This window comes from Rhinolophus hipposideros (assembly GCF_964194185.1).
Source record: "Rhinolophus hipposideros genome assembly, chromosome: 7".
In the NCBI taxonomy this organism is placed as follows: Eukaryota; Metazoa; Chordata; class Mammalia; order Chiroptera; family Rhinolophidae; genus Rhinolophus; species Rhinolophus hipposideros.
Window position 1 is genome coordinate 6,708,024 of NC_138053.1, and position 13,220 is coordinate 6,721,243.

General features: G+C 58.7%; 1 protein-coding gene across 4 annotated transcripts in view; it reads right to left on the reverse strand.

Annotated features, from left to right (window-relative positions):
* Positions 1-12,044, reverse strand: part of LAT2 (linker for activation of T cells family member 2) — a 14,023-nt gene extending 1,979 nt beyond the window's left edge. The window contains exons 1-12 of one of the 4 annotated variants that reach the window (XM_081054032.1): positions 11,594-12,044; positions 7,415-7,529; positions 6,949-6,988; positions 4,631-4,674; positions 4,377-4,437; positions 4,098-4,135; positions 3,813-3,848; positions 3,704-3,734; positions 3,059-3,114; positions 1,857-1,922; positions 1,474-1,545; positions 942-1,065 (exon numbers count right to left, since the gene is read on the reverse strand). In XM_081054032.1, coding sequence (XP_080910158.1) covers positions 959-1,065; positions 1,474-1,545; positions 1,857-1,922; positions 3,059-3,114; positions 3,704-3,734; positions 3,813-3,848; positions 4,098-4,135; positions 4,377-4,437; positions 4,631-4,674; positions 6,949-6,988; positions 7,415-7,508 — 645 coding nt within the window. In that variant the 5' untranslated portion in view covers positions 7,509-7,529; positions 11,594-12,044 and the 3' untranslated portion in view covers positions 942-958. The remainder of the gene's footprint in view (positions 1-941; positions 1,066-1,473; positions 1,546-1,856; positions 1,923-3,058; positions 3,115-3,703; positions 3,735-3,812; positions 3,849-4,097; positions 4,136-4,376; positions 4,438-4,630; positions 4,675-6,948; positions 6,989-7,414; positions 7,530-11,593) is intronic. The other 3 variants (XM_081054034.1, XM_081054035.1, XM_081054033.1) reach the window with 3 other exon arrangements.
* Positions 12,045-13,220: the final 1,176 nt, after the last annotated feature.

Genomic DNA, 13,220 nt, shown 5'->3' on the forward strand with positions numbered 1-13,220 from the left:
GACTTATCGCCACCTAACATGCTGTAATTTCCTCTGTTCTATCTCTTCTCTCGGGTATCTGTTGTATCTCTCCCACCAGAATGTTCGGTGTTTTGTGTATTGTGTTTGTTACGGTGTCCCCAGCACTGGAGGCAGGATTTGCCCCTCGCAGATGCCAGTAAATAGTGGGTGAACGAATGAATGGTGGGGAGTCTGCACCTTGGGCTCAAACTTCTGTGGTTGGCTCCTGAGTGGCCAGGCCCACCCCCCGCTGAGAGGACTGCCCGTGCCCCAGAGAGGGGGGCCCTGGGAGCGAGCTTGCCCACACAGTGGCTGAGCCTGTCCCCTGCTCCACTCACGCTGAGTGTGACTTCGGGCTGGTGGCTTAGTGCTCTGTGCCTTTGGGGTGACAAGAGATGGTGTGTGAGAGCTCATGGCACCATGCTGGCCGGTGCGGTGGCTGCTTCACACGGTTAAGCCACTGTTGTCATCAGCACCATCATCTCCCAGTCCTGTCCCCTGTCCCTGAGGCCAACACTGGCCAAGTCCTACGGGGCTCATGCTTTATGCGCGGTGACTTGTTAAAGCCACAGATCCCATTAGCTCCATTTTACAAATGAGAAAATAGGTCCCAGGAAGGTAAGTCACTCCCCTGAGGTTGCAGAGACCCACCCTTCACCCCAAGACTCAGCAGCCTGCCCTGCCTGACACCCCCACAGCCTGAGACTTGTGCCTGCTGCAAACCTGTCACCTCGCCAAGCCTGCTGTGGGAGTTGGGGCGGGGTGGCAGGGACAGCGTGGGAGGTGCAGCACCCTGTGGAGCCCCCCATTTCAGCACCCATAGGTGCTGACCCTTGGCCCCCACCATGGTTGCTCCGGCCCAAGTGCCCGTCCTCTCCTTGGGAATACGGTCCCTCGGGCGAGTGAAGCTACCCCCCCACCCTGCACCGAGGCAGCTGTACCTTCTCCCATGTCTGCCCTAGGCTTCTGTGGCTGCCACTTCTCCGTTCACGTAATCAGGCTCCCCGTCATCATCCTCATCTGGGCTTCCTGCTGGGGAGGAAGGTGCTTCTCTCTGGACTCGCTCTGCGGACCAGCAGGCATACGGTCAGACGGTTGACACGGACACACCCAGCCCTGCTCCCCCCGCCAAAGCGCCCACCCTGGGCTCCAACTCCCAGATGCCACAAAACAGCCTGAAGGAAAGAAAGTCTGTGCTGGATGGTGTGTTTGTCCTGGCCCTGGGATTTGCCAGAGATTTGTCCCACCCAGGAGCAGAGCAGGCGACTCCATCCCCACAACTGGATGCGCAGCCTGCCCAGCAAGACCCGACCTCAGAAGGTCAAGGCCGCTGAGGGACATCCTAGCACAGCTCCGGCTTCACTGTGGAGTCAGCTGCCTGGCCCTCCCAGGCCAGACCCCCAAACTCCCTGCCCCCCAGGAACAGGCCAGGCCCCTCTGCAGCTGTGACGTCCCTGTTCTCTGGCCACATACCCACGACCCTCCTGGATTCTCGCCACTGCTGGATGGAAGCCGAATTCTGATAATCCTCAGATCCCTCATCGCCTGCAGGGAGAGCACCGGGAGAGTGGCTGCAGGGGGCACAGCCACCGCAGCTTGTCGTCAGGCCAGCGAGGGGCCCTGGGCTTCTCCAGGGAGGCATTCTGCTGGGCAGCCCTTCAGGGGAGGAAGGAATCCCCCTAGTGCTTTCCCACTGAGGCCCAGGATAATGGGGTTTGTCCCTGGATACGAGGTCATACTTGACCCAAAGGAACGAGAGAGAGCGAACTTTCCGGCTTGAAGGCAGGTGATGCCTTTGCCATGGGGCATCACCATGGGGACTTCAGATCTCACCAGTCCCTGGTTGGCAGCCTCACCTGACCCGGGCGACTCCTGCTTGCAGATGAGCACGTTTTCATAGGAATTAGTATCGTCGTCGTCTGCTGGGGGAGGGGAGAGGGCTAGGATGCAGTGGGTCCTGTCCATCAAGCTTGGCTCTTCCTCCTGTCCTCCCTCTCTTTTTCTCTCCCTCCCTCGTGGGCAGATGATCTGTCCTGCCAAACTCTCATCCCTCGGTCCCCCAGGGCCTTGAACATTCTTAATGGGCGCTGGCCTGGCTCCATCAGACACCACCCTGGGCACCTTCTCTGTCCTCCAAGGTCACCCCCTGAATGCACTGGGGAGGGGAGGTTAAGGGGTCTGCATTCAGGTGCAGGATGGATAGTTGGAGGGAGGGAGACAGGCCCACCTCTAGCTGGCAGTAAGGGCAGGGAGAGCCCCTGGGGGCCTAGGAGCGACAGGAACCAGGCCGAAGCTTATCCGGAGGCAGGACCCTTCAGGTAGGGCTGGGTGGGTTGGGAGTCTTTGCCCAAGGGCCCACGCTGTGTGTGGCATATCAGAGCCTGGCACCCCAGTGTCACTCCCCTCCCCCAACAGGGAAGGGGGGATGAGCTCTAACCGCCTCCCCACCCAGCGTCCACCTGTGTCAAAGGGGCTCTGAAAAATGAAGGCCCCACCCCAATTTGGAAGTGGCAGGGGTGAAGGATCAGACTGCTCCCTGCCCACCACGGTGCTTCAACCACCACCACCCCCACCCCCGCCCCAAGCATGGCCCAGGCAGGAAACCAGGCCTGTGCACCTCTCAGCAGGCATTGCCCACCCTTGGTCCTCGGTTTCTCTTTCTGTAAAGCAAAGGTGTTAAGGGCCTAGGGTTCCAGCATCCTGAGTCTGCAAGGCTCAGAGTCCATCAGCAAGGCTGCCCCACCCAGGGCCTTCCTCCCAGGTCCTGTATGTGTCCAGCCCTGAGCGGGGCCAGGAATCCAAGGGGCCCAGCCTCCCCTCATCCCTGCCCCCAACTCCCTCTCCTTTCCTCACCCCTGTGGCTCACCCCTCCCAACTCCCTTACATCTCTTCCCTTCTTTGCACCTGGGCTCCTGCCAGCTCCCTCATCTCCCCCATGCCATCCATCCAATATTTGAGACCCGTCTCCTCCTCACCGCTTCTGGCCCGACAAGTGTGGCTTCTGAAGCTGAGCTCCAGTGCCGCTCATCCCTGCTCCCCTCCTTTCCCTCCGCCTCACCTTCCTGGGACTTCTGGACCAGCCCCCAGTTGCAATAGTCCACGGCGATGGGATCTCTGGCAAGAAAACACAGACATAGCACCAATTTCTGGGCGGGCCTGTGTTCAGGGTGGGGGCTCCATGGTGGGTGGGGCAGTGAGGTCAGAGCTGCTCCAGTCATCGCTCCCCCAGGGGGCTCAGCCAGGGTCTCCCCCAATCCCTCCATCCCCCCTCCCTGGACACCCTGAGCCTCCCTGGGGCTTTGGGGGTATCAATCTGGCTGCAGCCACCTGGCTACGTGACCCTAGACAAGTTCCCACCCGCCCTGGGTTTTAGTTGGCCCATCTGTAAGATGAGACATCTGAGAGCCCTCCGTCTCTCGCGTTCCAGATGCCCCTGTAACTTGTCTCTGACTGGCTGATGCAGGATGAGTCCCCCAAGACAGCCCCTCCCCAGAGTAGGGCCATGGCCCTGTCTCTGTCCCCACAAAGCCATGGCCACTTAAGGGGAAACAATGCTACTGAGGCCTGCGTGGGCCTGGGCCTGGGCTGGCAGGTCCTAGGTCAGGAGGCCTTCATAAACAAGGCAGCTCCGGGCAGGGGTGGGCGGGGTGGGCGGGGTGGGCAGGCGTGGGGACGAGGTGCCAGGCCACGAGAAGTCACTCACATGTAGGCCGCATCTGATCCGTGTCTGCTTCCTGCAGGAGGAGGAACAATTAGGCCTGGGCTCCAGGCGGGCCCCCACCACAGCCTGCACGTCCCCACTGCCCACCTACCTTTGCTGAAGTTCTGGTACCTGGGGGACGCAGAATCTGGAAACAAGGCCAGGGATTTCCTACCTTCACAGGTCTGCCCCTGCTTTCTATCCCCGCCCCCACTCGCCAATTCCCTCAGGCCCCCAGCCTGGCTCCTGTTCCGCCCTGTGCCTCCTCGGCAGCCGCCTGGCTGTCAGGCCTGCACTCCCCCCACCAGCATTGCCCTGCACAGCACCTCTCCCACCAGGTATGCACCTGTCTCAGTCCCACTCACCCCTGCCCCACCCGTGTCCGAGGGTCACTCACCCTCGAGGCTGGGGGAGAACTGCAGTAGCTTATCCTTCCTGCAGGAGACAGGGAAGGTAAGAGCTGAGGTGGAGGTAGGGAGAGGGGCCCTGGGGTGTCTGGGGGTTCGAAGTCCACAGCCCCCTGGTGGGGTCTTCGAAATCTAGCACTGGGGCTCAGAGATCCAAGGAAGGAGTGAGGTCTTGGCCTGGGCTCAGCCAGGTGGGGCCCCAGGGACCTTCTCATTGTTTCCTGTGCTGCTGTGACCCTTCTGGGCCCAGGACAGGGGGCTCATCCTACCTCGCTGGCTCCATGTCAGAAGCTGTGTCCATTGGGGCCCCTGGCCAGGCCTGCCCAGCCACTGCGAAGGACAAGGGGGTGTTTGCTGGGTCCCCCGGGCCATGTGCCAGTGCAGTCCCTCATCCCCCCACTCACCCCCTTACCCAGCCAGATCAGCTATCGCCACAGCCTCAGGGCAATCGGAACAGAGGGACTTTGATGTGAAACCCCTAACCCCGAGCCCAGCCCCTAGACCCTTCTTCTCGGTGACTCACAGGAATAAGTCCGGGCCACTGCGAAGTTCTGTTGATTCTCTTGCCTGGAAACACATGGGACTGTGCTGAGCTAAGGCCTGGCTTCCCACAGCCCAAAGGACAGAGAGACAGGAGAGATGGACAGACGGAGAGGAGTGGCACCCCAGGGAAGCGTGAGGATGAGCGGCTGCCTCCAGGCCTCAGATCCAGAGCCCTGCTCCCTGATGCCCTCATTCTCTGGACTGACCCGCACCCACTGGGTACCCACCTTTCTCACATGGCCCTGGGCTTGCGCCAGCGGCCAGAGACCCATCCCCTGACGCAGCTTCCCCAGGAACCTCAGAAATGGTCAGGAGGGTCTGTGGGCGGGGCTGGGGAGGCAGCCCTGACATTCTGAGGCACGATGTTTGGGGCGACTGCTCAGGGACCCAGCCATGATTTCAACCAGGAGAGACAAAGAGGCTGCCGCCACCTACCACCCCAGGAGTATTTAACATTTCTAGGAGAGCGCACCCCTCAAACACACCATTACTCCCAAGTAACTGTTGGACAACGTCAAGGCTTAGCAGACACAGCCAGGTATGTAGCCATCACCCAGTGTCCCTTTCTTCCTTTGAAACACTCCCTTGCACCTACGTGTGGCCACGTGATTAAGCTGTAGTCAATGATATGCAAGCCAAGATTGTTGGGACTTTCAGGAAAGCTCCTTAAAGGAGTCACTGACTACTGGGGCACAGCCTTTTTGTCCTCCTTCATTCTCTCTTCCACCTGAAACGCGGAAGTGAGGGCTGGAGCCCTTGCTGCCAGATTGGACCATAAAGTACCCTTGAGAATAAAAGTACCACTAAGGCTGGTGCAGCAGACTAGTTAATCCTTAAAGCACTTTGGGCTCCACCCCTGGATTAATATGGGCGGCACTCCTGGATACTGGGGGTCAGAGTGACCTGACTTAGGGAGGAGACTTTAAATCCATAGGAGAGAGTAAGGCATGACTTCCCAGAGGAAGTGACGCAGGAGCTGGGCACAGGCTGAGGACTGAGCCCAAATGAGGTGGGAGAGCCCGGCCCACCTCCTGCCATCCTCTACTTGAGCAGGTGTCTCTGCAGCTCTAAAGTCAATCAGGGAGGGGAGAGGGGAATACGGAGGAGGCCGCCTTGGGGGAGGGGTGTGGGAGGCACCAGGGGAGCCCAGCCCACCCGGGTGGAGGTTGTGGTCTGTGACCTAGAGGGCCAAGGGGCCAAAAATAAAAGCCTGGAAAAATTCAGCCCAGGCCCCTGGGGTGCCTGGATGGGAAAATTCTATTTTCAAATCTCATTGTGGTTTTTCAGTTGCAAAAGGAAATGAAAAAGGGTGTGTGTGTGCACGTTTGTATGAGTGGCCACCCGAGCATGCACACAAGTGCTGCGTGTGTGAGAAGTACACGCATGAGCAAGTGTGCAGGGAGCATGTGGGTGTGCGTGGGCATGCAGGCCTGTGCACATGTGCACACGCGGGCCTCAGAGGGCCGGCAGGGCCTCCATCGGCCATGTAATGACACCAGTGGCCGCTGCCCACCGCCTGGGGCTGCTCTTGGGACACCCCCAGGTCTGCAGCGTCCAGCCCGCTGTCCCTCCCTGGCTCACACAGTGGCCCACCTGTCCTCGAAGTGCCTGGAGCTCCTTCCGCCCGGTTCTGCCCTCTGCCTGGATCACTGACCCCCAGCTCATCTCTACCTCACCTCCCTGCTGCACAGAAGCCTCTGTGGCCCCCTTGGCCCTTAGGACAAAGGGCAAGGCCTTTTCCCACAGTCAAGGCTTTTATCTAGCTCATCACTCTCAAGGCAGGCTGTACCTTCTCCCTCATCCCTGAAGACAGAGTCCACCCGGTCCTTTGTCAGCGACTGCCCACACTGTCTGTCTGTCTGTCTCTGGAATGTCCCCTTTTGCCTCTCTCTTTCTTAAAATCCTTCCCACCTCCTCTGTCACGCCTCCCTAATCCCCCAAGGGACATGCCACATCCTCCCCTGAGTTCTTTCAGCATTTTCCAGGGGAGATTCAGACACAGCTGGCAGTTTGCTATGTGCCCGGTCTCTGCCCCCTCCGCACTACACTGGGCGGGCGGGACTCCTCTGTCAATGCCCCCCACCAGTTTAGCAGGCTGCACGGGGCTGGGGTCACGCACATCCCTGGAGGTACTCCTGGGCAGCTGGAGAGTGGCATCCCTTTCTCCTGAAGGTCTTGCTCGCCAGGCTGGGGCAGGACGTGGACAGTCCCTGAGTGCCCCCCCCCCCCCCGGCCTCCTGACTGCTCAGAACCCAAAGGCACACAGAGACGCTGGGCTGGGAGCACGGAGGCACTCACAGATTCCTCTGCTCGTAGATTTTCTCAGACTGCTTTGCACCTGCAAGAACAGCACCGGGTTAGCAAGCGTCCCGGACCAGGGTGGGAACAGATCCAAGGCCCCTCTCATCCTGTGCCCTGTGCCCTGTTCAGGCGTCAGACAGGCCATGGGGGCCGAGCTGCCAACACTGTGGGCTACCGGACACTCACAGGGTGTTTCTCACCATTTATTTAGGAGAGCGGATGTAGAAAAGTGGACGCCCAGCCAGCCCAGCTTGTCCAGAGCCACCCTCTGCCACAGATATACAGCCCGACCCAGCAAAACCAAAGCCCCATAGTGAGCCACCCCAAGGGGGTGTCACCCCTGCCTTATGCAGCTTATCTGACTGCCCCACCAACCACAGCCAGGTCTGGGCCTGCAAAGGTCTCTGGGTACCCCGTATTCTCCACCACCGCACCCATGACCCCCCCATAGTCCCGCCTTTACCTGTGTGGGAGCAGCGCACACACAGGCTGGCCACCGCCCCCAGCAGCAGCAGCAGGGCTGCCCCCAGCCATAGCAGCTCTGTCTCTGTATTCATGTCTGCTCCTGGCCACTCTTCCTGCAATGTTACAACGTGGGCCGCCCCATGAGCCAGGGTGGGGGGTCTGCAGGGCCACCCCTCCAGGATCCCACCCAACCCCCACTCTCAGGTTTCTGACCCCCACTGTCCCCTGACAGCCTCACACTGAGTCTAGGCTGTGGGAGTGCCCTTTCCACCCTGTTGGAGGACCAGGCTCGGCCCAGACCTATTTCTTCATCTGACCCCAGACCTAACCCTCTGGCTCCCGGGGGCCAGTATCAACCCTTGAAGTGCTGGAAGGTTCTGGGGACTCACCAGATATTAGGTGCATGTGCACACTCCTACATATACCCTCGCTTAATCTACACAACTGCCTTTTCAGGGAGAGGCTTGCTCCATTTCACAGATAAAGAAACTGAGGCCAGAGCTCCCACAGTTGCTAAGTGGAAAGACAGAATTCAAGTTCCAGCCTCCAGACCCCAACTCTGGCTCTGCTCACTGCATCGCCTCCTGTGAATCCATCTTTTCTCCCCAAGCCAGGAGTCCATGGACCCTCCTGTATGGAAGCCTCTAGAGCCTCTAGCATGGCCTTCTGGGTAAGTTTGAAGTGGGATTTCCTTTCCTTAAACACCTGTGCACACTGCTCCCTCTTGTCCTGGAAGCTGAGAGGAGGGAGATCAGGGAAGCCTTCTTGGAGGAGATGGGCCTGACAGCATGGAAGAAGTGTGCTCAGGATAGAGGGACCTATGTGCTGCCCACGGTGGGGTGGCTGCTGGTGGGATGTGCTGGGAGGGTGGGGCTGGAGGACAGCGGTGCAGGGCGAAGAGGTCCCGAATTCCCGGCTCTTAGTCAGTGGCCAGTCCCAGGTTTGGGGCCACTGTAATTGTCAGGCTTTGGTGATTACGGCCATGCACCAGGGCCTGGTGAATGCAAGAACAGGTCCTCTCAAGGGGGCTTCCAATGAGAATTGTTGCAATTATTATAATAAAGAGACTCAGCCCCCCCCCCACAAATCGCCAGACAGCAGGGATATTACAAGGGGACGTACCCCAGGAGAGCACATGGAGACCCCACCATTGAATGTCCACTCTGCGCACATCTGTGCGTCTTGCATTGAGAACCTGGGAGAAGGGCTTCTCCCCACTTTATAGCTGGGGAGGGTGAGTCTTGGGGAGCAGCCGGATTTTGTACTGCCCATCTCCTGCTTCACATGCTCGAGGCCCGTGTGCACCTGGCTGTCCCCTCACCTCTCCAAGCTTCCTGAATCCCTGTGGCAAAGTTGACAAGGGATCTCCGTGCAGCATGAAGCCTCAGTCAGGGACCTGTCACAGAAAAGCCACCTCTCCTTCCCTAAAACACCAAGTGAGTCAGAGGGAACACAAGAATTCCCGAACCTCATGACTGGGCAGCTTCCATGTCAAGAGAAAGATTGACCCGCGTCACCCAGGATGTTGTCTGAGGGGGGATGAGCCTCCTCTCAGAGCCTGGGCACTGTCCCCGCACCCAGCCTGTCCTGTGGCCACCCCAGGGCACACTCCCTCTAGAACCTCCAGCCACGGCCCAAGTCTATCTCAGGCTGTGTGAAGCTGGGAGCACCTGCCTCAGAGGAAGGACTCCTGGGGCCAAATCCTGCCTGTGCCTCAGCATCTCTTGGCCTCAGTTTTCTCATCTATAAAATGGGGATCAGTCATGTCCAGCCTGGCTCACGGCCGGGGCTTCCTGAAGCCGGTGCTTCCTGAAGCCCTGAAATCTGATGAGGGCCTTATTTCTGGCTGGCTGATTGGAAGAGCTTCCTCAGCCTCCTAACCCTTGACAACTTTGGATTTTGCTTAGGACAGCAACTATCTTTCTGCCCTCAAAGGACATTTGGGCACAGACACTCAGGGTGGGTTGCAGACATGCTCCCTGAGAGCTGGGACCCAAGTCTACCCCCAGCAACTCCAGGGGCTGCTTAAGAACCTTGGACCAAGTTCACACTTGGCCTGGCATTTGAGGCTGAGACCTGACCTGCTAACCTTTGGGGAAGGGCGGCCCTCCATGCTACAGGACCCTGGCCACCAGAGAGCCCTCCTGCTTCCTGGGGTGAGCAGTATATTCGGGGATGCTCTCAGCCCTGGTCCATCTCCACCCACCTGGCTCTGGGGGAGGGTGGGGATGGGAGCATGAGAACAAAAATTCTGCTTAGGAATGAAAAGTGAATCCCAGCCTCATGGGCCTTTGGTTGCCCCTTTGTTCAATGGAGGAAATAATGACACTCTACCCGTGGGTTTGTCACATGAGGTCTGGCATTGAGATGACGCATGTAAGGTGCTAGTGCAGGGCAGGGTACGGTTGGCTGTGACCTCCAAGACTGGCCATCATCAAGGGCCCCATGGAAGGGGCAGGCACAGCCAGAGCCTGTCAGGGCCGGATGTGGCTGGTGGGCCCTGCAGCGAACAATGGAGAGCCCTCCCCACCTGGTTCTCAGACACATAGGCCTGAGCCTCCCTCCACTGCCCCTTTAGGGCGTTGGGCTGGGGACACCGGCCCTTGCCCCAGCCCCTCAGTCAGTTGTCACAAACACATGAAGCATCACGTAGGAAACACCACTCCTTCCTCCCAGGGGAGGCCCAGAGGTGAGCACTCTGTCCAAAGTCACAGCCAGGATTTAAACTCAGGGCAAGCTGCCTCCAAAGGCCACACCCTTTTGCCTTTTTCTTATATTGCATTGTTTTATTTATTTATTTTCTATTTAAGGAGGCCGCAGCTCACAGTGGCTCATGCGGGGATCGCACCGGTAACCTTGGTGTTCTCAGCACCACACTCTAACCAACTGAGCTAACCGGCCACCCCATTATATTACATTTTTAAGAATCATGAAATATTTTTCAAAAGAGGCTGATTTGAGGAAACCTCCTGTGGCTGCCCCTTGTCCCTCAGACTGAATAAATCTGTCCCCTCACATTGATTTCCACTTATGTTCTGGGAGCAGATGGGGCAGGTTGAGGGTAGAGGGAGAGGAAGGAGGCTAGGTGGCAGGACAGGCCGGCCCAGCAGCCTCAGGAGGCCCCAAGAAACCAGGCAGGGCTGGGTGGGGTGGGGAGGGAGGCTGCCACAGCCCGTGGCTCTGTGGGCCGAAATAGCACAAGGGGAAGTGGGCAGTTTTCATATGAGCAAGGTTTGCAACAAGCCGGCTGTGGGAAAGCCCTAGATACTGGGTTGAGTGGGCCTCAGCGTCCGAGCCACCTGCCCCAAAGGACCTTGGAGATGATACTGCCCACTCTCCCAGCCCTTGTCATGCTGTAGATGGGGGAAACAAAGGCCCACCAGGGCCTCAGGTCAGGCTGAGAGGTGAGGGTGGAGCGAGAGCTCCGGGTCCGTCTTGGAAAGGCTCCTTATGCTGGGCTGTGCTCTGGGGTCTGTTCTGTTTTCCCAAATAACTTTGGCCTTCACATAAGGCTGGCCTGAGAGGCTTCTAAATGGAGGCTTTCTCAGTGCTCAGGCGGGCAGGGCAGCCCTTGCCCCAGCACAGAGGCGGGGGCTGGTGCAGGCCAGGGCCACTTGTTGACAGAGCTGGGCACCAGGATCTCCCCAGGGCCTCGGGCCTCGCTGAGCCCCAGCAGAGGGCTGGCAGGCCAGGCTGGGGAATGGGTGGGGCAGCAGGGATAGCTGCTTCCATCTGGCCTGGGCAGGACCTGGGCACGCTTGCCTGTAGAGTCTCACCCATCCTCCCACAGCCTAGTGGCAGGGATGTTACAGTCCCATTTTACAGATGAAGAAACCAAGGCTCATGGCCTGGACCTAGGCAGCCACTGTCCCAGCCCCTCACCAATCTCTGGAAGTTACACGACCACCCTGGGGGCTTCCCAGGGCTGTGCAGGCTGAACTGGAGAAGGTGAGGGCAGGAAAGTGGCCAGAGCCCCAGAAACAGGATGCCCCTCTGAGTGTCGCAGGGCCAGGTCAGGACTGAGGCCAAAGGAGGCATTCTGACATCTTCCCACCCCACCCAACGGGTGGCCAAGTGCTCCTGCTGGGCCAGCGGGGCCACTCCAACCCTCAGGGAGTGGGCACCTCAGCACCTCGGCCCCAGGGCCAGCCTCCAGGCATTCTTGGGGACGGCTTACCTGAGAGTCGAGGGCTCTTTACGGCAACCACCTCATCCTGAGCCCACACACCTGCCCGAGCTAACGCCAATGCTGCAAACACTGGCGGGCAGCAAGCAAGACTGCGGGCTTCCTGTCAGCCACTGAATCCTCCCTCACATCCGCTGCCCTGCCGGACAGGCTCTGCTGTGAATAGGCGGAGACACACGCGCACACACACACAGAGGCAGAAAGAGAAAGAACGAGACAAATAGGCACAGAGAGAACAGAAAGACAGGGACACACAAACATACACACATTAAATACACATATGTAAACACGAGTCACAGGGAGAGGAAGACACACACAGGAACAGGGAGAGAGAACAAATGGGGGTGTTCACATGGTCACACAAACAGCGAGGGGATAGGAAGACATGCAGAAACACACACTTAAGAACACACATAAACACAGAAATACACACCCAGACTGTAAACCCCCCCCCCCCACCCCACAGTTACCCAGACACAGAGAACCAGAGAGAGAAAGAGCCAGAGACTGAGAAAGAGATACGCAGGCAGGGAGAGAATGAGGAAGAGAAACACATACACACAGCATACACGGAGACACAGAGAGGGACAGAGAGAGACAGGCAGAGGTTGAGCCTGAGATCAACCGAGACTCAGACTCAGAGGGAGAGTGCGACACAGGAAGACAGAGATCCTCAGATGGTCAGAGACACACAGAGTGAGGGGGCCAGAGACAGACAGACGCTCAGAGAGCAGGAGTCCCAAGAATGAGACACACAGTACACACACATACATAGAACGGGGGACTTGGTAGACAGGGCAGACAGACAAACGACTCAAGACAGAGACAGCCAACAGAGGAATGACAGCCACAGGCATTGGCGGGAGCAAGACAGAAGCCAAGCTGAAGGACAGAAGGAAGGACAGTCACACTCCTCCTCCTGGGAGCTGCATCTCATCACCCCCATTTTCCAGATGAGGCTCACGGAGGCACGGAGCAGGGTGACCTCAGCCCCACTCTGACCGCTCTGTGCCTGTGGCAGCCCTTTCCCTCATCTGGGGAAGGCGCGATGTAAGGCTGGAAGGCACAGCTCCCTGGAAGAGACAGGGAACCCCATGAATCGTGCTGGAGTGCTCATGCTGCTGGCCATTAGTAACTTGACCAAGGTCACAGAACTATTAGTGGCACCCCACTCACCAGAGACCCCAGGGAAGCCCTCGAGGGCCCCCCCGACTCCCCATCATTCTGGCACTTCAGAGCCCGGTCTCTCTAGCTCTGGTGGCCCCTCTCAGTTTGGGCCTGGCTGTGTCTTGTGGCCCCAGCTAGGCGTGGCCAAGACCTCCTGCAGCCCAGGCCCAGCTAGGGCTGGCAAACGGGGAAGTGTAGGCAGGCGGTCCTGTCATGACTTAAACGGAAACTGAGATCTGGGCCCACTGCTGCCACCTCGTGGGGGAGAAGGGCGGCATACGGCTGGAGCTTGTTTTGGGACATCCTGTGGGCCCTGGGCCCCAGGAGTGTTTCCCCATCTTCATGTGGTGGGACTAGGACTGAAGCCAACCCCATCTGACTTCCAAACCTGTGCCCTTGAGTCACAGCCACACTCCCTCATTCCATGTGCGAAACACTACATTTAACCCCT